The sequence below is a fragment of the Megalops cyprinoides genome, chromosome 7 (assembly GCF_013368585.1).
Source record: "Megalops cyprinoides isolate fMegCyp1 chromosome 7, fMegCyp1.pri, whole genome shotgun sequence".
Classification (NCBI taxonomy): Eukaryota; Metazoa; Chordata; class Actinopteri; order Elopiformes; family Megalopidae; genus Megalops; species Megalops cyprinoides.
The window spans coordinates 1,267,375-1,291,121 of record NC_050589.1 but is presented as its reverse complement, the minus strand read 5'-3'; the positions used below and the strand labels follow the sequence as shown (position 1 = coordinate 1,291,121).

Here is a 23,747-nt window from a genome sequence, read left to right as displayed (position 1 = left end):
TCATCATAATAAATAAACACTATATTTAATTGGAACTGGATACCAGCTGTGTACATTCACAAAAGTATAATAAAATGTCCAGGTTTTGCTGTGTAACTCAGCCCTGATGAGGCTGATCAAGCCAAGACAGTGTTCCTTAAGAGGAGAGCGGTCATAGCTCATCTTTGAGAGGAGTTAGTCTTAAAAAGTGTGCTTAACACCAGCTTAAGATAGATCTCAACAGGAGCTGAAGGTGGGTATGAATCTCTCCCACATGGCCTTGCTGAAGCTCTGAAGATCCTGATGACTCATTTCCTGGGTGTGATCAGAGCTGGCTGCCAGTGTGAGAGTTAACCTTGGGAATGCCGTTAGGTCCGCTGTTGGAACTGTGGCTGTGGATATAGAATGGAGCATGAAACATAAAAACCATTTCTTTCTCCACAGGAAAGACCTGCTGTTTGTCAGGTAATACAGTGAGTAAGCCGTGAATGAGACAGAGGAATGCTGCTCTTTCCTGTAAGTCTGTGTCCTCTCCCTCTCCATCTTCTGAGTAACACTCTGATTCAGCCGCTGCATATAAAAAGCAAAACTAACAAATCGCATCACCTGACCACTGCTTTGAAAGGAAAAAACTGTTCTCATTATACACAAACCACAAAAAGAGCTCTGAATGCATTACTAATCCCAGACTTCACTAACTCCAGTGTTACTGTTCACTCAGAGAAACAAAGAGGCAGCGGACAACAGGTCATTGTGTGACGTTCAGGTTGTTTCAGTGTGCTCAGCTGTGTTCCGTGAGCTGTGCCTCACCCTGGCTGATTCTCAGGATTGAACAACATTTTAAAAAATAAACTTGAATGAATTGCATTGTTTCAAACAAAAATGAATCTGTTCCGTGTCACTGCACAGATCTCTCTATTGGTGTACTTGTATTTTCCGTATGAGAACCCTTCTGACAGAGTTTCCCGCTGTGACATCATAATCAGCCTCCAGCTATGGCATCCTAGTGGGCTTCCCATGGTGACATCATAATTGGCTTCGAGCTGTGACATCATAATGAGCTTCCAGCAGAGGTGACTCTGCTCCCTGTAGACCTGAGGGGGGTGTGACACAGGACAGGGTAAACACAGAGATGGCACCCGCTGGGTGAGGTTCAGAGGAGCTGCGCCAGGCTGAGCTATCAGGGACGTTTCACACACACACACAGAGGAATGCTAGCCTGCACTGGAGCATTCGGGAAGAGCCCATTTAATGTCTTCACTGCCTATTTAAAATTAGATTGTATAAAAGCAACACATGGTTAACCTACCAAGCCTCAGTGAGGAGATTGGTTTTATATGTTTCATCATGGAAAAACAGCTGCTCTCCAGCACCTACACTTACTGACAGAGAGATACAGTATTCCCTGACACGGAAAAATGCTAAACAGCAAGACAGAAATCATAGCAAGCTGGGGGAATAGAGGAAACTCAGGAGGGAGGTGTGGAAGACATGGGTGTGGAGGGCAAGCAAGTACTCTGGCCATTCATCAGATGAGAACATTCATAGTTACAGTACACTGTACACACACTAGGGGGCGCTGATGATACTCCACATTCTGCCACAGTGTACTCCAACGCAATAAATAATTGAATAAATAATAAATCAATAAACAATCACCATTTAAGTGACCTTATTCTTAACGGTTATAGAGAATGTACTTATCATAACAAAGAACGAATTACATAGTCAAAACCCATATTTAGATGCTGCTTCATGTTAGCACATTACAGGAACTCACTCCAGACCACAATGAGAGAAAGAACAGAAAATGTACGCGTTTGTGAATCTCCAACACAGCAAGGTTATCCTGCTTCATTTAAAAGCCCATGACTGGCCAGGTGAGCACACAGGTGAGCTGATTCAGACACAGCATCTAAAACTCTGACGGAGATACGGATGAGCTGCAGTGTGCGGTGGTCACGCCTCTTGCAGGCAGGGTGAGTGATGGAGGAGCTTTGCTCTCACTGTAAGGTAAGATGAGAGCGATAGCGCTCTCCCAGGCTGCACGCTCACGGAGAGCATGTTGAGAGGAGGCGCTCACGCTCTCTTTCAGCATCACTGCCACGCCCCGCCTCTCTGCAGCCCTGTCCTCGAGTGCACCCTTCCACAGTTACCTCAGATAACACCGGCACACACACACACACACACACACACACACACAAAGGCTTTCTCCCGCCCTGCTGAGTCACACTCCTCTCTTCCATGTAAAGTCTCATTGTGCAGGATTGCTGTTGCCATGGTGATGGCTGTAATAAGGAGACAGGCTCCTCACCCCGCCCCCTCTCTATGGAATGCCTTTCAGCCTCAGCAGCTACTCTCACATACACACACACACACTCACACACACACAGACACACTCACACACACACTCACACACACACAGACACACTCGCACATACACATACACTCACACACACTCACACACACTCATACACACACACGCACACACACACACACACACACACACACTCGCACACACTCGCACACACTCACACACACACACACAAACACACACACACACACACACACACACACACTCACACACACATACACAAGCAATGATACCGTGTTGAGAGAAGTAGAGAGCTGTTCAGTCTGTGCTGGTGTGTGGGCAGAGATTGGGTCTAATGCAGGGTTAACCCTAACGCCCCTTACACAGCGTTGCAGCATGTAGTGTGTATGTACAGCAGTGCGTTCTACAGATGCGTATATTACAGCCTACGAAAATGTTACATAACTATCAGAAGGAGAGGTAGTATCAGAAGCCAAGGTACACTGTGATGCACTGGGTATTCAGTTTTTGAAAGATTCAGGTGTCCTAACTGCTATGGGGAGCTGATTTGGAGGCAGAGCAGACAGAGCATGTGACCAGGTGCATACATTTAAATTCCTAAAATATCATCACATGGCATTTTGTGGATTGTATGTATTCAAATATAAGCACATATTTAATAATTTATGTAAACTGACTCCTTAAATTTAAGATTTTTTTTTTAAACTGAGTAAGACTTTGAGTAAGACTACAACTGCATCTGAATCTGATGTGAAGTTGTTCTGCCAAAGCAATGTTTCTTTTTTCAAGAAAAAAGTGTAGTTAGTGTAGATATACACCGGGTAGTGAAAGTTAGTTCAAATTCAAATACAAAGAATTCCTTATTTTATAATAAATTGTATTATATTTAAAAGGGCAAAAACATAGTTTACATCTACAGTCACTGTGAGTGTCACGATAACACACAGCATATTATGACAGCACATAATATCTATAAACAGCATTTCAAAAGAAGAAAAAACATTGGGAGAAAAAATGTAACAAAAGTAGGGGTGGTGTTTTGCAGAATAGTGATAAGATTGATGTTCTTTTAGCCATTGTTTAAGTTTGCAGGACGAGTGATCCAAACTGCAGCTAGCATGTGTCTCAGACAGCACTACACTCTGACTGCACTTTGCAGTGTGTTATGCACAGTCTGAGTGTGGGCTGGTGCGAGTGGAGCTTAGCACACACTGCAGAGTTGGAGAGGCAGGAATATGAGGCAGCTGAAAAATGTTGTATTTCTTGAAACACAATCAATGATACTGGTTTACTATGTGACAGTGGTGATACTTCTGCGTGTGTGTGTGGTATGTAGGGACGTCACTTTGCGTTAACACCGTAGTCCAGTATCTTGATTTGTGATCATGTATTTTCACTACACGGCCACTAGATGTCAGGACAGACTAACAGGAGAATTTGAACTTTCTTCCCTTGGAAACATTTTATTTACAAGGGAGTGTACTATTACATGCATTTACCAGACGCTCTTATCCAGAGCAACTTCCATCACAATAGAACATATGTGTATCCATTCAATTTAAACAAACAATAGTCTATAATCTATATAATATAATCTATATATAATAATAATCTACATTTATATTTACACGTCACATTTTTTATTCATTTGGCAGATGTTGTTATCCAAAGCAACTTACAAGTGAGGCAGAGTACAACACAAGCAAAAGCCATACAAGGAGTCACACTATTTGAAGAGATGCATGACCAAGTTTGGATAGTTGACCAGACAAGGTACAAGCTAGCTAGTAGAGACACAGGTGTATTAAACCATTAAATTTGATTTTTTTTTTTTTTTTTTTTAGGAAAACAGGTCTACCACATGTATTGTTCAGATACTTTGGTCTTTGGAGTTAAGATGGGTTTGTGTAGTTGTGTTACTCAGTTTTCTATACAAAATGTATATGTGGAGTGTGCAGGTGGCCCCTGTCCCGTGCCCAGAGGCATAGAGCTGATGCAACTGCAGTGTCGTCCAATCACAGCCCTGCTACCACCCGCCCCTCAGGTACAGCATTCAATACAACACTCTTCACATTCTAATCAGGACGTGGGTGGGCAGTACAAAATGTGTGGGTTCTCAGTGTAATAAATGAATCAGGTATTAACATTTAACATTTAATTTTTAACTTTAACAACGACACTGGTAAGTCTGATTCCCTTTCTAGGTGAGGTTGGTTGCCCCTGTTCAAATGAGACCAGATAATGCAATTTCAGCTCTCTGGGTTAATGTTTTGTTACTGACAGAATGCAACAGCTTTGTGAAGTTCATTGTAAGAATTGTTCATTTTTCCACAGAATGTGTAAAATGTCTTTGGTTCCACAGAACCAGGTAAAACTCAGCTTTATCAAGAAAGATACACTGTAAGACACACACATTAGCAGCTCCCCAGGAAATCATTTTTACTATGAAAATTAGCCAACATTCTCAACATTCCAAATACTTGGTGAGAAGCAAACTACACCAATAAGGACATTGAGCAATGTTTTTAAAAAAAGATCATTTTTGTGTTATTACTATCATTATTGTCATCAGTAACATGAAAACAGACACATGACAAATGTGAGAAATTTCGATTGATCCCACCACAAATGCACGAGGACCAACTGTACTTCCATATCATCTAAAATGCTCCAGGTGTTCACCCCTAGGCTTAGATATTGTCAGTATGTGTCACTGTACAGTTGATGATGTGCATTTCGCCTTGTGCATGGGCACAGACAGCCAATGAGGGTGCTGTGCAGAGGTGCAAAAAAACAAGTGTTTTTAAACAGGAAGTGACCTCAACTTCACAGCAGATTCCTGAGATCCTTTTAAATGATTAAGACCAGAGACAAAGGCCCCAGCTGACGACTCCAAAACGCAAGAGGAGACCCCTGCGCCTTTGGCCCTCAGCACTGTGGGGAGAGAGAGGGGTGCGCTTCCGGAACGTGAAAGAAGCCACGAGACTGTGCAGAGATACTTTTCACAGCAGACTTTGTACTGTAGACTGCAGACGTTAATTTCCTCCCTAACTGGTGTCTGAGTCTGTCATGCTGGAGTCAACAGCATTGACTCTAAAACCTGCTGCTTTCAGAGTGCTTGCAGAAAGGCATCGGCTCTGTTGGTGGCCTTGATGGGATGGAATCAGGAAGCTGGTGCATTTTATGGAGTCAAAGGCTGGACGCAGGAGGGGGAGTGATGTGTGATGTCACTTCTCTTTACCTGACCCTTACACAAGCAAACACACTGGACTGTGCAAACGTTGCTCACAGAGCAAACAGCGGAGCGCCTCTGTCACCGTGTCACCTGTTCGGAGCCCAGGGCTGCGTGCGAGTGTTCCAGGGGATGATTTAATATGAGACACACGGCAATGCTGATATGAGATAAGCATGTTGTTATCTCTCACACGGGTCTGAGATGCCCACAGAGTCCTGCTCTTCTCTGCCACTCACCCTGACCCACACAGGTTTTCACCCTGCCCCTTTTCACCAGGAGCTAAACACTGTTCGAGACATGAGGGATTGTTTGAGAAATGAGTGACTGTATGAGACGTGAGAGATTGTTTAGGGGTTGTGTGATTGTATGAGATGTGTGTGATTGTTCAGGGGTTGTGTGATTGTATGAGGTGTGTGTGATTGTATGAGATGTGTGTGATTGTTCAGGGGTTGTGTGATTGTATGAGATGTGTGTGATTGTAAGAGATGTGTGTGATTGTATGAGATGTGTGTGATTGTTCAGGGGTTGTGTGATTGTATGAGGTGTGTGTGATTGTATGAGATGTGTGTGATTGTTAAGGGGTTGTGTGATTGTATGAGGTGTGTGTGATTGTATGAGATGTGTGTGATTGTTCAGGGGTTGTGTGATTGTATGAGGTGTGTGTGATTGTATGAGACGTGAGAGATTGTTTAGGGGTTGTGTGATTGTATGAGGTGTGTGTGATTGTATGAGATGTGTGTGATTGTTAAGGGGTTGTGTGATTGTATGAGGTGTGTGTGATTGTATGAGATGTGTGTGATTGTTCAGGGGTTGTGTGATTGTATGAGGTGTGTGTGATTGTATGAGATGTGTGTGATTGTTCATGGATTGTGTGATTGTATGAGGTGTGTGTGATTGTATGAGATGTGTGTGATTGTTCAGGGGTTGTGTGATTGTATGAGGTGTGTGTGATTGTATGAGACGTGAGAGATTGTTTAGGGGTTGTGTGATTGTATGAGGTGTGTGTGATTGTATGAGATGTGTGTGATTGTTAAGGGGTTGTGTGATTGTATGAGGTGTGTGTGATTGTATGAGATGTGTGTGATTGTTCAGGGGTTGTGTGATTGTATGAGGTGTGTGTGGTTGTAAGAGATGTGTGTGATTGTTCATGGATTGTGTGATTGTATGAGGTGTGTGTGATTGTATGAGATGTGTGTGATTGTTCATGGATTGTGTGATTGTATGAGGTGTGTGTGATTGTATGAGATGTGTGTGATTGTTCAGGGGTTGTGTGATTGTATGAGGTGTGTGTGATTGTATGAGATGTGTGTGATTGTTCATGGATTGTGTGATTGTATGAGGTGTGTGTGATTGTATGAGATGTGTGTGATTGTTAAGGGGTTGTGTGATTGTATGAGGTGTGTGTGATTGTATGAGATGTGTGTGATTGTTCAGGGGTTGTGTGATTGTATGAGGTGTGTGTGATTGTATGAGATGTGTGTGATTGTTCAGGGGTTGTGTGATTGTATGAGATGTGTGTGATTCTTCAGGGGTTGTGTGTTTGAGATGAGCAGGGAGCTCCTGCTTCTGTTGGTGTCAGAAAACAGAAAGGGATTCATATTTTTTACATCACACCATTAATGACTGAAAAATGGAAAAGCCCACTTTAGCAGTCTAAATCATAAACTTCTTATTATTTTTCCTGTTTGTGATAACTGAAATTTAGTTCATTTTTGTTATATTCATCTAAAGATACAAATATATCACACTGTGACATTGTCCAATAATTGGCCAGGTATGGAGTTAAACCAGACCTGAATTGTTTAAAATTAACAAATAAATGAAATAACTCCAGTTTAACTTCAGGCTTGGCTAACTGTATGTGATACTTCACCATACGTGTTTGAGGGGGCTGAGCCGTTATCATTCTCAAGGACACTCTCACGCTCGCATCTTTGCTGAATCATTCGGTGACGTCACCGCCGAAAACTTACCCACCTGAAAGACAATTGGTCTGGTGAAATTGTTGCACAAGACGGATTTCAGGTGTTCACCGCCTTACAATAGCAAAGGTCCTGCCGTTGAACTCTGTGTCTATCTGAAACGATTCCAAGAAAAAAAAAACACACAAGCACGTTAGACGGCCTCTGTACAGACATGAAACCAGACAAAAACGTCTCTTTTAATAGGGAAAAGTGTATAAAGGTAATGGACGTTCGTGTCTGGACGTTCTGGTTTGAAGGGCAGACGCCCTAGAATAGCACAGCGTGTGAGAATCAGTCTAAATACAGAGTGATCTGTCCTGATGTTCAGCGACAAATTAAAGCAAATGCTACTTTACGTCAAGGACAGCTCCCTTTTCAGTTAGGCTGAATTAGACCATAATGAGAGAATATTGCGGGTTTTTTGTTCATTCTTTCATTTCCATCATAAAATATCTTATTTTTACAATCACGTTTTAAAGACAACGGAATAGAAATCCGCAGTCGAAATAACTCCCTCGAAAAATATGTAAACATGTTTGACTTTATTTTTCTCATGCAAGAAGGGGGAATTATTAAATAGGCGGGTGTTTGAAAAGACCTACAGCCTACAGGTATACGATTCCAGTTTTATTGTTTTTTTTTCCAAGAAAGTGATACGTAATCGCATTTTATCGTAAACCTAGAATAGTTCTTTAACTAAATCCTGTTAACAGCCCTGTGCTTAACAGTTATTATCACAGTTGTACTATTTTTGTTGATAAAGATTCTTAGAAACAGTTTCCCTCGCGCTTCCTCCAGACTTTTATAGAGGCGCGCATCCGCGTGCGTGTTGCAGCACGCAGCTCATTCCAGCAGTAAAACGCGTCACTCCTACCTTCTGTAAGTCATTCAGCAAGGTGGGGGTGTGGAAAAAACCTCAGCCATTGTCTGCCACCACATTCACAAACTTTCCATTAGTTCTTCCGCCTTCCGGCTCATACAACAGCTGAGGAATCACAGCCTGTGATAGATCAACCAGCCAAGCCTCGTCAGCCGAGCCTAGCGCAGCCTGGCTCAGCTTGGCCTGGTTCAGGACTTTGATGTACTTTCATCGACTTTGGATATTAAATCACTTTCTGTTCTGTTTTGAACATACTCTTTAAACAGAATCTCATTGTTATACTTTTCTCTGACATGTTTCATTTGCCACAGTACGAGCAGACTTTAATTTTCAGAACATCATTAAAATGTCATGTACTATGGAATGGAATTTTTGTCCCTCATACTACAGTAAAATATATGACATAATTTTGTGAATTGAATTTTGTAAGTATACATGTCATGGTCATGATTTGTTTTTGTTGATGATTTTTTTTATTCTTCGAGGATCACAGGAAACATAACCCTGTGAGTCATTGTCTGGTAGGAGTGGGTGTGCTCGGTGTGTTTGTGCAGTGCTGAGCTGACTGCCTGTCAGGAACTTGGCTCTGTCTAAGATGGTGGAAGTGCGGTCAGGTTTACGGCTTTTACTGTCAGACATTCGTGAGAAGTGTCCCAGCAGGCAGCAGGAAGAAACGGAGCTATCGGTGACGTGGTGTGGAGGAGGTGCCGTGGAGAATGAACCTGCTGTGGAGTGGAGCGAGGTTGTGACCCAGAGGAGCAGCTCTGTTACTGAAAGGAGAGACCTCACCAGGTGCTCAAGTGTGCTACCTGTGGTCTCACCTGAGAGCTGACAGAGTTTGCAGAGATGAACTCCGTTGACCCCACTGCACAGTGCACCGCTGCTGCTGAGAGATAGGCCCCACCCCCAGCATTGCGGAGTCACCTCTGTGCCTCTTGGCACAGTAACAGCAAATACTAACCTGCCTTTCTGAGCAGGAGGCAGGGCTCTCTGTAAAGAAAACACCACTGTAGGCTGGCCTGCCCTCTGTCCCTGAGCGCGTGAGATAAGCACAGCCTCAAGGTCGAAACCCTGCTTTCAGCAACAACACCTCCTGTGCATTTTACCTTCACGGCTGACTCTGAATCTGTGCTGACATTGAAATGACAGGAGAAGTTCAGTCACACACTGACCTCAGACCAGCTTCTGCCAGCCCCCTGCACGTTCAGACTCTCCTCACAATGCCCTGATTCTGCTGCCAGAACTGTGAGAGTTTGTGTAGAGTCAGAGGGTGCCGTCAATGATATGGCTGGACTGAATACAGAATGAGCCTCAAACGGGCCCATAGAGCAGTGGAAAAGAATGCAGAATTGCTCTTAAAGAGCCTCAGGAGAGCGGGGAAACTGGGTCAGGGAGAGGAACTGGGGCAGTGCAGTGCACAGCCGCACAAACACACTCTTTACATTACATTATTGACATTCGGCAGATGCTCTTATCCACAGCAGCTTACGCAGGTCACAGTTTTTGCACGTTATCCATTTATACAGCTCGATATTTACTGTGGCAATTCTGGGTTAAGTGCCTCACCCAAGGGTACAACAACAGTTCTCCAGTAGAGACTCAAACCAGAAGCCTTTTGGTAATGAGCCCTGTTCCTCACCCCTATGCCACACTGCTGCCCTACTCTACTCCACTTTAATCTGTCAGAGATTCTCCTCTCTGCTCTGTCCCTCTTCACTCTGTCTCCTTGGTGAGTTATGCAGAATTCCCCAGGGTCCTGAGCAGTGAGAGAAACTTCTTCGAGGGCTCCCCATGAAAACAAACATGAGTCATGTGATCGGCCGCGATGCCAGAGCGGTGAACACTAGCAGCCTCAGAGGGGAAGCATTTCACAAGCGCACAGAGAGGGCGCAAACGCAGTGACCGAGCTCGGGAAATTCCTGAGCCGCTGTCGCAATATTCCAGCTGCTCCAGGCGAATGCATCTCTGTCAGACGCGTTGCGGAGTTGCTTTATTTGCTGAAATGCGTCCACAATTTTCATGTTTTTTTTCAGTGTTATGGAATTCCTGCCCTTTGGAGGATGTTGCTTTTGAAAGTACAGCAGAGTGTAATCATGCAATCCCAGCTCAGAGCAGTACAAGAGCAGAATATTTCTCACTGTTCAGTCAGGCAAAGCCTGCCTCAGGTGCCTCTGTGAAATGTCAGCCCCCGGGTTTTCTGGAAAGATGCCTGAAAGACTGGTGTTTGGCTGTAATTCAGTCATGGCACACTGAAAGAAAGGTGCCTCACGAGGGCAAAAGAGCCTTTTTCATTTTCTTTCATTGCATTTCATTTGGCGGCCTGAAAGAGACAGCACTCTGATGGCTTTTTGTTTACTATCAATGTTGATGTACTATCAATGATTTGGGGAGATTAATGTCAGTGACTGACAGTCTGTGAAGGACCTGAAGACTCTCTGCCTGCAGGATATACATCTGCTGTGGAACAAGGAACACATTTCATACACTGCTCTTCCTGTTAGCACAGACACCATAGCGCTGAACTTGGGCGTGGGTCACCTGCTGAACAGCGCTAATTGTTCTCAGCAGAGATAAGGCCATAGTCTTGCCGTTCCGGGCCCCTGCGGAAAGCAGGTTTTTGGGTGCTTCACGTGCATTTCCTGCCGCTGATGTTGTTTACCTGGCACGGGGAAGAAGGAAGTGACCTTTAGAATATTTTCGGATCGAATTGCTTCCTTGATAGGGTGTAATTATGGGCCTCAGCAGAACCAAGGAGCCGTGTTTTCAGACCTGTCAGAGCTGGGAGGTGGGAGGCGGGGCTCCAGCAGAAAATTCCCCCCTGGTGGGGGGGGGGGGGTTCGCCAAGCTTCTGCTGCAGTTCCGGGAGGTGTTTCCATGGTGACTGCTGGGCCTCTTGGAGAAGAGCTCTGTGTGGCAGTGGAACGGAACCTGTTTAACACAACTGCCCTCCACTCTCCCGCATTACCTAATAAATATTAAAATATGAAAGAGAATATTCATCTGGCAATCCAAACAAAAATTCATATTTTATGCATTTATGGCATATATATATATATATATATATATATATATATATATATATATATATATATATATTTATATTTATATTTATATTATATATATATATTTCTTCAGACACAACTCAGAGTGGATAGCCAGTAATCAGTACCAGGCTGTAGAATACTGCAGATTACTGATTACGCATTAGAGTCCACAACAATGTAATTACTGTACAACACTGTAGAGTATGATAGATATGCATAACAATGTAGATTTATGCTGGACACTGGGTATTAACACAGTCACTATAGACTACTGTGGAGTAGAGTACATGACTGCAGAACTCTAACCTGTTGTTTAATAATGAAATGCATCTCCTACGAGTTTGAAATGTGATTATTTCTGTTTCTCAGAAAGGGAAGGAGGAGAGATACTCTCAGACACACAGTGAAATAAAAACCGATGTTTTAAAGTGACTGGCCCAGCCTGGGTGAGTACCAACAGAGCAAGACCAGAGGAAACTGGGTCTGACTGGATGTGCTGATTCTCTTCCTCCATCTCTAATAAGGCAAACTATGAGGAAGGAGAAAAGGTTTTCTGTAATTCCCCCCCCCCCCCCCCCCTCCCCCCCCCACCCCCTCCACCATCCTGGCCGTGATTGTTCAGAGTCTCTTTTCTTAGGTTACACTGACCTAGATAACAAACTCTGATCAATAGGAAATGAGGCAAAACAACCAGCCAGGCAAAGACCGTGATGTGGAACCTCTCTGATAATCAACATTATTCAAAGCTATGAGTACTTCTAGATAGTGAGATAGTGCTGAATAGCTTTTCAGTACAGAGGGTCATGATTTGATCAGTTGAATTGGCGGACAGCTGTGAGCTTCTCTGTGCAGTGCTGCGTCCCGGTGATGGGGGTGAGAAGCGCTCTGAATGCTGCACTTAAACACGAAGTGAGAAAACAACTAAATTCGCACAATATACCACGCTGGTACTCACTCAAATTCCCCGACGACTGTGCTTGCCGCCATAGACGTTAAAATTACCTGAGGTGCACACCTTCGTGCACCCGTGACCCTGACGTTAAGTGACCCATAACCCCTACTTCCGTGCACCCTTTACCTGACGCCATGTGGCATACCCGTAACAATATGGGCTGCCCCACTTTCACTGTCCTGTCACCCTAAAAGGCTCCCGTTTTCATCCCACTCACTGGCTCCTGGCAGGCGGGCGTTACGGGTGTGCTCACACCTGTGACAAAAGAGGCCTTTTAGTTTGTTTTGCCTTTTTCACTTCCTCTGAAATGTGGGTGACCCTGACTTCCCACAATGCTTTGTGCCTGTAATTACCCATGAACGGTGTGCTTTGACCTCTCGATCTGACCCAGAGAAGCCGTATGTTCCTCCTGACAGAGAGAGTTGTGCTCTTCCGGCTGAAGTACAAAGAAACTGTTTCCACCTTATGACAAAAACCCACTTCACACTCCAGTGTTTTTCCTTTTGCTGAGTCTTAAGTAAAAAACTCCCCTTACATTTTTTAATAAAAAATGATTAACATGTAATGTTTGTATGAAAACAAGCCCCTTTCTACACCACCAAGTAGGACTGGCTGCCGGTTGGATCAGATCGACAGGGAGGTTGCTGTTGTCATACCCTTGAGCAGTGTTTAACCTAAATTGGCCCAGTAAATATCCAGCTGTATGAATGGCCAACCTGTGGAAATTGCAGGCTATTCAAGTTGCTCTGGATAGGAGTGTCTGCTAAGCCAAGCTAATGTAATAAGTGACTGTCAATCAGAGTATGTGTGTGTCCGTTTATGTCCGTGTTTGTATTTGAGAGCTGGGAGGTTAAACTTTAAAAAGCATGCTTATCAAAAAACCAATACAATACAATCCAAGCTGGAAGTAGTCCTAGACCTTTGTGAAGAGTTGGGTTTCACAAAACCTATTGCTTCATTAATCTCTCACATTTTGGCTTGTGTCACATGCAGGCTCATTACCACTCATTACCAACATTTTCACTTTTCCCCTCAGAACTCCAGATACACTGATAACAACCTTCATTACAAATTCTTCTACCACTCCCATGCCGTTTCCTTCAGATCACGTCCAAGAGTTAAACTCATTTTTTATTAGCCTTTTTATTAGCCATTTGTGTCCTGTGAATAACCCTGGTTTTCCCTTATTGAGTATGTTCCTTATTGGCCACTTTTGACAGGAACTGTATTGCATTCATTTCCTGTCCAATTTTATTGCCATTTCATAATGCATTATGAAACTGTCAAACTGTCGGGCGCCCTGACTCATCAGGCCATATTTCAAATGAAACTCATGGTTCTGTAAAACCATATTCGCACGCTCATTCTCACAGTTCCTGCCTGAGGGACCCACTTCCTCTGCACAAAAACACACAGACAGAAGCACTGTTTCACAGCCATTTATTGGTCATTCAGGGTGTTGCACATGGAATTATTCATCTCAATAAGTTACAACATCTGATAAAAAAAAGATAGTTATAAAAATCTATGACATTGTGACAAATGAGGGGGCCGGGTCAGGGTGGGGTCAGGCGCTGGCTGAGATCTCCTGGCTCATTCCGCTGAAGTAGGACTTCTCTCTCTCGCTCATCAGCTCGAAGTGCAGCGGCTGGCGGCAGAAGTTGCACTCGGCCGAGGAGTGAGGCTTCAGATCCAGCCCCACCTCCTTCCAGGTGCCCAGCAGCTTCTCTGCAGGCGAGGAATGAAAGTGTGAGTGTGAAAGCTGCAGTGAGCTGCTCGTTCTGCCCTTCAGCATCTGCACGCCTGCCGTACGAGCCCGCCAGGTGTGTGCGCGCGTGTGTGCAACCCCTCCCCCCTCCTTACCCACAAAGTATTTCATCATCTGGGGGGTGTGGTGGGGCGTGGGGGCGATGCGCAGTAGCTCCTCCCCCCGGGCCACCGTCGGGTAGTTGATGGCCTGCACGTAGATGTTGTGGCGGCTCATCATGATGTCACACACCTCCGTGTTCTTCGCGGCGTCGGCGACCTGCACCCCAGCGGGACAGGAAAAACACAGATCAGGTCTGAGGGTCTCCCTGGCAGAGCGACCTGCCTGACAGGCCCAGCACACTTCTCTCCAGAGCACAGAAGCACAAAATGCTAACGTCACAGGTTGCTTTGCGAGTCAGTCTGGATCAGTGCATCTGCTAAATGACTGCAGGGTAAAAGCCTCTCCTCAGAGGGAGGGGACTGTGTGTTAAACCTTGAAACAGCCGCTTTCCCTGCTGACCACTACAGCCTTTAAACAGACTCAGCATGTAACTCTACAGAGAGCAGAGAGAGGAGTGGGGGAGGGACAGAGAGAGGGGAGAGAGAGGGGAGTGTGCGGGACAGAGAGCGGGGAGAGAGAGGGGAGAGAGAGGGGAGTGTGCGGGACAGAGAGGGGGGAGAGAGAGGGGAGTGTGCGGGACAGAGAGGGGGGACAGAGAGGGGGGAGGGACGGGGGAGGGAGGGAGCAGCACCGCACCCGGATGGGGATGATGTGGCTGGGGCAGTGCACCACGGGCAGGCCGGAGTCCATCAGCATCTGGCGGAGCAGCTTGACGTTGCGCTGGTGCCGGCGGCGCAGGGCGCGGCCCTCCTCCCCCTTCAGCGTGCGCACCGACTCGCGCGCCCCCGCCAGCAGCATGGGCGGCAGCGACGTGGTGAAGATGAAGCCCGCCGCGTACGAGCGCACCACGTCCACCAGGCCGCTGGTGCTGGCGATGTACCCGCCCACGCAGCCGAACGCTTTACCTGCGGGAGGATCCCGGCGTTAAACACACCCTTCCACACTCACGATCCCGCCGTTACACACACACCCTTCCACACTCACGATCCCGCCGTTACACACACACCCTTCCACACTCACGATCCTGCCGTTACACACACACCCTTCTATCTGACTGACACTGGCTGAATAGCTTCCCTAAGGCTATGGAACTGAAGCCTGAACAGGGCCTGTTCTCTAAGCGCCAAGCGACACAACGCCACCCAGCAGAAAGGCCACATACTGCCACAGCAATGCCATACTTCTCAGCACTTCAGGAAGCTGATCTCTATTATTAGACATTAAAAAAACCAAAGCTATAGAAAATGTTTGCTCTCAAAAGTGAAAACGGAGTTTCAGTTCTGTGTTGCATTAAACTCAGCTCTTCAGCCTCTCCCACCCAAGAGTCAAAGCTGAGTGCATTCAGCCCGGAGGCCTCTGCATGGTATGTGTCAGTTGCAAAATGCAAAAACACAGAACTACACTGTAAAACTAGGAGCTGCTGCATATTATGTCTGACCGGTTCAGAGGAACCATTTAATCTATGAATCTTTTGAAAGTAGGTTACTCAGCACCCCTGAGGAGGATAAGGGAACCGGGCTCACACCAGCTTTCACACAGCCACTCACTCTACCATTAAGACCAGTTCTGTGAGGAGCTGCGATTTCCTCTCCATTCTTCCCTCAAAGCCCCACTCTGATATTTCATCTGAGCGAGGAGGTCAGCCTGCCCTGGCTTTCTCCCACAGAAAGCAGATCCTGCTCTAAGTGGGGGCCAGGCCTCCCCCAGGGCTTAAGCCTAATTCAATAACAGTAAACACCACACTGGGTTTCCTAGCAACAGGTGAAAAGCTCTCAGTTCGGGCTCCCGGCCCACCGAGAGACAAAGCAGTGAGTCAGCCCGTTTCTCAGGAGGGCGGGGCCAATTACACGCGATCGAGGGCTGTGCTGTCCCAAACAGATGGGCGCCTTACCCAGCGTCCCTGAGATGATGTCCATCTTGTGCATGACGCCGTCGCGGTCGCCGATGCCACCGCCCCTTGCGCCGTACAGACCCACGGCGTGAACCTCATCCACAAACGTGATGGCGCCGAACTCGTGGGCCACATCGCACATCTCCTCCAGCGGACACACGGCGCCTGCGGGACAGACACAGACACAGAGGCCTTGTTAGCGCAAACCGCGGCCGTGACCCCAGAGCCCAGCCCCCACAGAGGCTCCGGCCTCCTCTGCGTTTATACCAATGGCACTTCAAAATAAAAGCCCCCATCACACTGCTGGTTCAACCTACAAAGGTATTTCAAAATAAAAGCCCCCGGCCTACCGTCCATGGAGTGGACCGTCTCGAATGCCACGATCTTGGGGGTAGTGGGGTCGGATCGCTGCAGCAGCTCTCGCAGGTGAGCCACATCGTTGTGGCGGAAGATGAATTTGGGCGCCCCACTGTTCCTGATGCCCTGGATCATGGAGGCGTGGTTCCCCGCATCCGAGTAGATCTCACAGCCTGGGAGAGAGTGGGAGAGCACAGACACATCAGACCAACCTCAGCCTCCACAGCAACACTGTCCCTTCCCTCGAGACAATGCTGCCGTCCCGAGCTGCGAGAGCGCGCTACCTGGCAGCATCTTGGCGAGGGTGAAGAGGGTGGAGTCGTTGGCCACAAAGCAGGAGGAGAAGAGCAGGGCGGCGTCCTTGTTGTGCAGGTCCGCCAGCTCGCGCTCCAACTCCACGTGAAACTTGCTGGTGCCAGAGATGTTCCGCGTGCCGCCAGCCCCAGAGCCGTGCTTCCGCAAGGTGTCCCTGTGAGGCGGAGCAGATGCGTCAGACACAGACAGACAGACAGACCCACACCTTTAACTCACACAGGACAGACAGACTCGCAGCTTTAACCCACACAGGACAGACAGACAGACCCTCACCGTCACGGCGCGGGTGAGGTGTACTCACATGACGGAGCGCACAACGTGTGGGTGCCGGCTCATGCCCAGGTAGTCGTTGCTGCACCAGACGGACACGTCACGGCGGGAGGACAACGACTCGCTGTAGTCATCTGCCATGGGGAAGGATGTGGCCCGCCGGTTCACCGTCTTAAACACGCGGTAGGTGTGGTCGCTCCGCTTTGCCTCGATCTTCTTCTCAAAGAACTTATCGTAATGGAAGTTAGAGACCGCTGCAAAGAACAAACAGACAGAGGAAATATTTATATTAAAGTGCAAATAAGCGGATTTAGTACTGAGCAGGAGTGTGGCACCGCGGTAAGGGGCAGGTCTCGTAACTGAAAGGTTGCTGGTTCAATTCCCTACTGGGGTACACTGCTACTGTACCCTTGGATGAGGTTCTTAACCCACAACTGCAAATATCAGTAAAATATCCTGCTGTATAAATGGATAAAATTATAAGTTGCTCTGATTAAGAGCATCTGCTAAATGATAATAATGTAAAGAAATGTTGTGTAATGTAATGGATGAGGGCTAGCGAGGCAGTGCAGTGATGCTGTGGAGTTCACCTACATTTGGGCATGTTGTCCTGCAGCAGATGAGACACCCTCGGGGGGCGCTGTTTGAGCAGGCTGGTGAGGAGGTCATCCTCCTCCACCTCCATTTCCTTGGTGATGTTGACCACAGTGGGGTTCACTGGGGAATCAGCCAGCTCTGGGCAGAGAGGGAAGCAGGAGTTCAGCCACACATTTCAAGGTCGTTTCTAAATCGTGACCACTGCTGCAGAAGCGGTCTGGCCGAGACCCGGCCACACGCTACCGGGTTTAACCACCAGGCTCTGAGCCGCGCATGCATTTCCACGGGAAGAATGCATTTCCCTGCTGCGCTGCTGCAATGCCTCACCTCTGCGCACGGCCTGCATCTCCTGCACATCCTCCTGCAGCTCCATGCGCGCCTGCCGCACCACGCCGCTGTTCTGCCCCATCTCCGATGCCAGGAACGGGCACTTGGTGGCCGCCGCCTGGCCTGGGGGGGGCATCGGGTGTCCTGGGGGCAGCCTGACTGCGGGCTTGGGGGCTGGAGGTCAGAAACACAGAGTTAAGCACTACTGACCAACGCACAGAGAGAGAGAGAGACAGAGGGAGGCCGGTCGGCTCACCCTCTCCGCTGGGCGGGGTCTGCTCCGCCTTCTGGAAGCTGGCAGCGGAGGACGAGAGGGCGCGGGCCAGGGGGCGGGAGGCCAGGTCCATCATCACTGGACACCTCTGGGCGTATACCACCAGGGACTTCCCAGCCTGCTGCAGCAGGGCGTGCGGGACGAGGGACAGGAAGGGACACCGTCGCATCACTGTGGCCATCGCAGACTGCCCGACTCTGAAAGGGAGAAACGACCGCCGAGCTCGTCACACGCGGGTCACATCCGCCCCCACCAGCACAGAGAGGCGCAGAGTCAGTTACAGCGAGAGGAACTCAGCGAGAGAGATCAACAGATGTGATTTAAAGATAAACTCTGCACGAAACAAACTCACTCCACCCCCACAAACCAGCAGCAGCCACCGCGCACAGTCCAGGCCTGAGCTAGCCTCAACACCATGCATTCACCCGAATGCCGTACATTCACCTGAACGCCGAACATTCACCCGAATGCCACCAATTTACCTGAACGTTTCCCATTCCTTCCTACCAGACCACAGAGAGAGGATCTTCCTGAACATGGCTGAGGGGACAGCAGAGCGGACAGAGTGGAGAGAGGCCGGAGAATGCCGCAGAGAGACCGGAGAATGCCGCAGAGAGAGGCCGGAGAATGCCGCAGAGAGAGGCCGGAGAATGTCGCTCTCGTCTGCTGCAGCTCCCTGGCTTTCCCCAGGGCAGCTGCTGCTGACATGCTCACACCCACCACTCAGCTCAAGAGCCACTGCTGACCCCAGGGGGAGGGGGCCAAGGCTACAATGGCTTCACCATCCAGAACCTTCCAAACACCATCTGTTCCATAACAGACCCATGTGACATAACATCCACGTCTTTGATATATTCACTTACATTTATGATGAGGGAAAACAACAATATGTCCCCCAAACAACTGATGCGGCAGTGGAAACACCAGAGCTCCACAAAGGAAGTGAAGGGACTGAAAGCCCTTATCACCACACACCCCTGTGCGAGGATGAGGGCTTTCAACTTAGTTACCTCAAACAGATATAATATAATAGTATATAAAATAACAGTATTCACGCTATTCTCAACATGGAAACACCCTCAGTCCATTTCTGCCGGCCATGTGACCTTAAACTCACACGGCCTCAGTTCTGTGCTGCCTATTTTTGCAAGGAGGTTGTGAAACTGGATCTCTCCGTTTCCTGGAACTCTCGGGGCTCGCAGAGCGCTGGAGGCCGCACCCCCGACTCTGACGACACCACAAACACTTGAAAATGTAAAGCATTTACTGCGGTGTCCTCACTCTGATCTGCATTTTTCTCAAGATTTGTAATGAAGAGCGATACGAATAAATTATTTGCGGTGCCGACTGCCAAAATTACCACGCTTACATTTTTTACCGTTTAGCAACTTATAGTCCAACAAGGGTTTAAAGCTGTAAATTCTACAAAAACATTATTCTATTACACCCCTTCACTTTTCCTGGACGAATCTGCGCCTTGTAGCATTCAAATGCGCGTCTCTCACTTTAACATTATTACCATGTAGCCTGATCTCTGGAACTACTATTTTTACTTGTATGATATGTTTAAAAAAAAAGCAGTTTCCACGAATCAAAGTTGTAAATAGCAATTATGGTCATACGTGTCGAACAGCACTGTATCTACTGGATTGGCTGTCCTATCCTACCGACACTGCGCTCTCTGTCGCCCGGATTTCTGGAAAGAACGGCATTCCCGAGCGCGTCACTGGCAAGGGGCCCTGCGTCACGCCAGGTTCATCCAGGGTGACTCCGGGCTCTCAGCCGCTCACCCCGAGCACGTCTCCGTGAGGCTACCGCGCTAAGCTACGAATTAAAGATACGGACAGGTGCATGTTAGCTGTAGCTGTCCATGCGTCACTCTACATTACGTCTTAAATAAAGGGAAAATGTCAATCCCCATTCCCCAAAAATCGGGTTCCCCTGAATCTGCAGAGATCCAGACCTCAGTTACTGCATATTCACTGCAGAGAAGGCATTACTCGCGTATCTGAAGCTGCGGATGTAACGGGTGGTCTCTTGCGTTGTGTTTTAATGTGATGTTACGTGGGTCGGCGAGCGAGCGAGTTTCGAACTGAGGTTCTTACTGCTCGCTGCTAACCCCTTAAAGCCAGCGTCGTTGCCAGTTGAGCTAAAGGCAAATTGCCGTTAGCCTGTCGGCGACAACGCTACTTAGCCAGGTCTCAGGGGGAGTGACGTAGCCGCTGCAACCACTCGGCTACCCGCTACCCGCTACCTAAGGCTTTACGCAGGACTCACACGAGCTAATCACTTCAGCTCTGCTACACGGACAGGGTAAGTCTTCACCCCACAAGCTCCCGAGCAATCATTAACGCCCTATATCTGACCTTCCGGAAAAGTTTCCCTCCGTTGTGAGGAAAACGGTCACCTTTGTAAGCCTCTTTACAACCGACGCTTTAAAATACCAGTAAGCACACAGATTTTAACGTTAACTAATGTTAGCTTACTGGGTGGTAATGTTAATTCAGCTGAAATGGCAGCTCGCGTTTGCAGCCATCTGTAGATAGCTGCCTCTTGCCAGATCAAACCTACAAGACCAGCAAAGTAAGATGCACCAATCTACCGCTTTGCTTCCTCAAACTGAGGAAGATACCACCACACTAGAGATACAATCAGACTGCTTCATCCCGATCAGAACTACGTGTGACGACCCTGTACATGTAGCAGATGCAGTTTCGGCATAGCGTTTAGGCATGATCTCTACCCCGCTAGCTGTAACACTTTCCTTACACACTCAGAATTTAAGCAGAAAGAAGAAAACTAAAGTAAACTGGGCTATCCAGAGAGCTGCTTCTGAAACACCCGGCGGCACGACGTGAGGATCCACTATCCGCCGCGCTAAGGGCTGGCTACTGAGCCAGCTAACAAAATGTTTTCTTACCTGATTCTCTCAATTTCCAAGTAGTGTTCTTCAGATGACGCTGTATATCAGCACAATATGCCAAAGTATGGTGCTTTTTAAAGTTATTTTATTAGCCCCCGGCTGCTAGTTGTCTCCGTTATCCTGCACTGAGGACGAACGAAGAAAATTGGCGTGCGCTGCCGGCTTTCAAGACGCTGCAGTTCTGAAATCTCACGAGAACACGTTCGTCTGTGATTGGCCCAGTTCTGTCACGTGTAAAATAATCCAATCAATGAGGGGCGTGTTTCACAGTTCCACACTACATGGAGTTCATGCACTGTCAAAAAAATAAACACCTCTTAATAAATGATATCGGTTTAGCCACGTACATCTGTCTTAGCGCGGCGGATAGTGGATCCTCACGTCGTGCCGCCGGGTGTTTCAGAAGCAGCTCTCTGGATAGCCCAGTTTACTTTAGTTTTCTTCTTTCTGCTTAAATTCTGAGTGTGTAAGGAAAGTCTTACAGCTAGCAAGCACTTCTTGTCATACAGTTCTACTAATTCAAGTGGCTTAAGTTACAGCAAGAGGTGACTCGTATACATTTGGCTTTCTTATCTTTCAAAAGTTCAAGGGCGTTAACTAATATTATTGTAGTATAAACGAAACGTGAACATCAAGGTGCTGAGCAGATACTCGCATCAAGAGTGATTACAGATAACAATTCTTATGTATTTACATTCTTCTTATACATTTATCCACCTGCATATTTACTAAGGCAATTCTGGGTTAAGTACCTCACCCAAAGGTACAGCAGCAGTGCCCCAGCGGGGTATTGAACCGGTAACCTTTTGGGTTATGAACCTTGCTCCTTATCACTACACTTTACAATTGATATTCCTATCAAGATCAAAATCATAAACATCTACAGGTAATTTGTCCATTTAAAATAACACACATATCCTATTACACCTGGGAATATCGTTGATCTTGAAATGAGGCTGACAAGGGATATCAACCCAAAACTGTTTTGTTTAGGGAAATGAAAAATAAATGATCAAGATGATCAGAATCTAAAGAACAGGACACAGTCACTAATGGTTCTGGTAAAGTGGGGCGGGTAGTACATGGTATTCATTGGACTTGCAGGCACAACCACATGTACTGGTTTTCCCTTTTTCTCTTTTAATAAAATAAATGTATAAAATCGTTACTAGTGGATGTGTGGGGGTTTCGACAAAAATGGATCTGATTTTGTATTACTTATCTGAGCTACTCGGCGAGTTAAATCTTGTCTTTGAGGGATTGCCTTTGTTGCCACCGGTAAGGTCAGAAAGGTGACTTCCTACTCAGTGGCCCTGAATTTGTACTCCCACGAAATTAATGTTTAAGCACACGTGGCTTCCCACGGTGCAGACTTTTAAAGGCCGAATTTTCACTTTTTACGTTTCACAATAACTGAGTCGACTATAGGCATATGAATTGTTTCCCCCCGTAGAACTGCGTTTAAGTCGACGAGTAGATCGATGGAGTCAATGACAACTACACGCCCAAGGGCAAAAACACCGTTTTGTTTTGTTTTGTTTGGTCAATACTGCCACCGTGCGGTATAATGTAGCATATTCGGCTTTAAAAAGGTCTACACGCAACTGCAGGTGATACAGCTACATTTGCAGATACACTTTCTTTCACAAAATATGTGCCAATATTTAACACCCGTTTCGATATTTTTTTAAAAATGGTTATTTTTACGTGTTACTAAAAACTACCTTGTCAAGACAAAAAGCTAGTGTTCATCTCTTAATGATAGTGTTCAAATCTCGAACAGTGCTCAGTGGGGGGGGGGGGGGGGGGGGGGGGGCGGTCCGAGACAAATTCACATCCCTCCTTCTCGGTTGAATTGCTCGTGAAGTATTCATCGTTAACGATGCTAGTAACTTGTCTATGCGAGGAAGTGTTGGCGAGACAAATAATTTTGAATTTACATCAAATTTAATCATAGTTACATTCTGCATACAGCTCTGCGTCCATCTCCACACCCATTACTCTTGTTTTAATTACTCATGAACTGCATAACTGTCATTGCATAGATATGGAACACATATCACAAGAAAGAGCGAAACCGGAGCTTTGTAATGATGCTAGTCACATATTTGTACATGCCGAAGTAATCACGTTATGAAGACGGATCAAACTTCTAAGTAATATCTGTAATAATTTCTTCACCCATTTTCACACTCCTGCTTCTCGGTTGAAGCGAAGTCCCTATCGCTTCACAACGTACCACATATCAAAATAAAGAGCAGGACCCTTTCCGATGATACTAGTTATTTCTCTGTGCGACAAAGCGTTGTCAAGTAATCCGGTTTTGAAATTACAGTTAATTTCTGCATTGTCTCCGACATATGCACAAACACAAAATTATTTTCATTACAAAGAAAAACAAATACACGCATGCAAAAACCCCCGTATTTTGAAAACTAAATGTTGGCAGATATGGGTGGGGGGAACCCCCCGATTGCCACCGGGTATTTCGCACACTGACTGAGATGTTCTCCTACAGAACCACCCATCGACTG

The 23,747-nt window shown here is 46.8% G+C and overlaps 1 protein-coding gene across 1 annotated transcript; it reads right to left on the bottom strand.

Moving 5' to 3' along the window:
* Window positions 1-13,812: 13,812 nt before the first annotated feature.
* On the bottom strand, window positions 13,813-21,398 carry LOC118780867 (5-aminolevulinate synthase, nonspecific, mitochondrial-like). Its single transcript, XM_036533611.1, has 11 exons — window positions 21,211-21,398; window positions 18,273-18,487; window positions 18,017-18,190; window positions 17,687-17,827; window positions 17,124-17,346; window positions 16,792-16,976; window positions 16,501-16,680; window positions 16,151-16,315; window positions 14,896-15,164; window positions 14,253-14,415; window positions 13,813-14,117 (listed from the first exon to the last, which is right to left on the bottom strand). The coding sequence occupies exons 2-11, from the start codon at window positions 18,469-18,471 to the stop codon at window positions 13,957-13,959; spliced, it is 1,860 nt and encodes a 619-aa protein (XP_036389504.1). The 5' UTR covers window positions 18,472-18,487; window positions 21,211-21,398; the 3' UTR covers window positions 13,813-13,956.
* Window positions 21,399-23,747: the final 2,349 nt, after the last annotated feature.

Bases quoted from the DNA above. Each gene is read 5' to 3' on its own strand.
- LOC118780867 (XM_036533611.1), bottom strand. From the start codon at position 18,471: ATGGCCACAGTGATGCGACGGTGTCCCTTCCTGTCCCTCGTCCCGCAC. The intron at 17,347-17,686 runs GTAGGTGAACTC...TGTTCTTTGCAG, and splicing joins GCAGGACAACATGCCCAAAT to CGGTCTCTAACTTCCATTAC. The intron at 14,118-14,252 runs GTAAGGAGGGGG...CCTCGCCTGCAG, and splicing joins GATGATGAAATACTTTGTGG to AGAAGCTGCTGGGCACCTGG.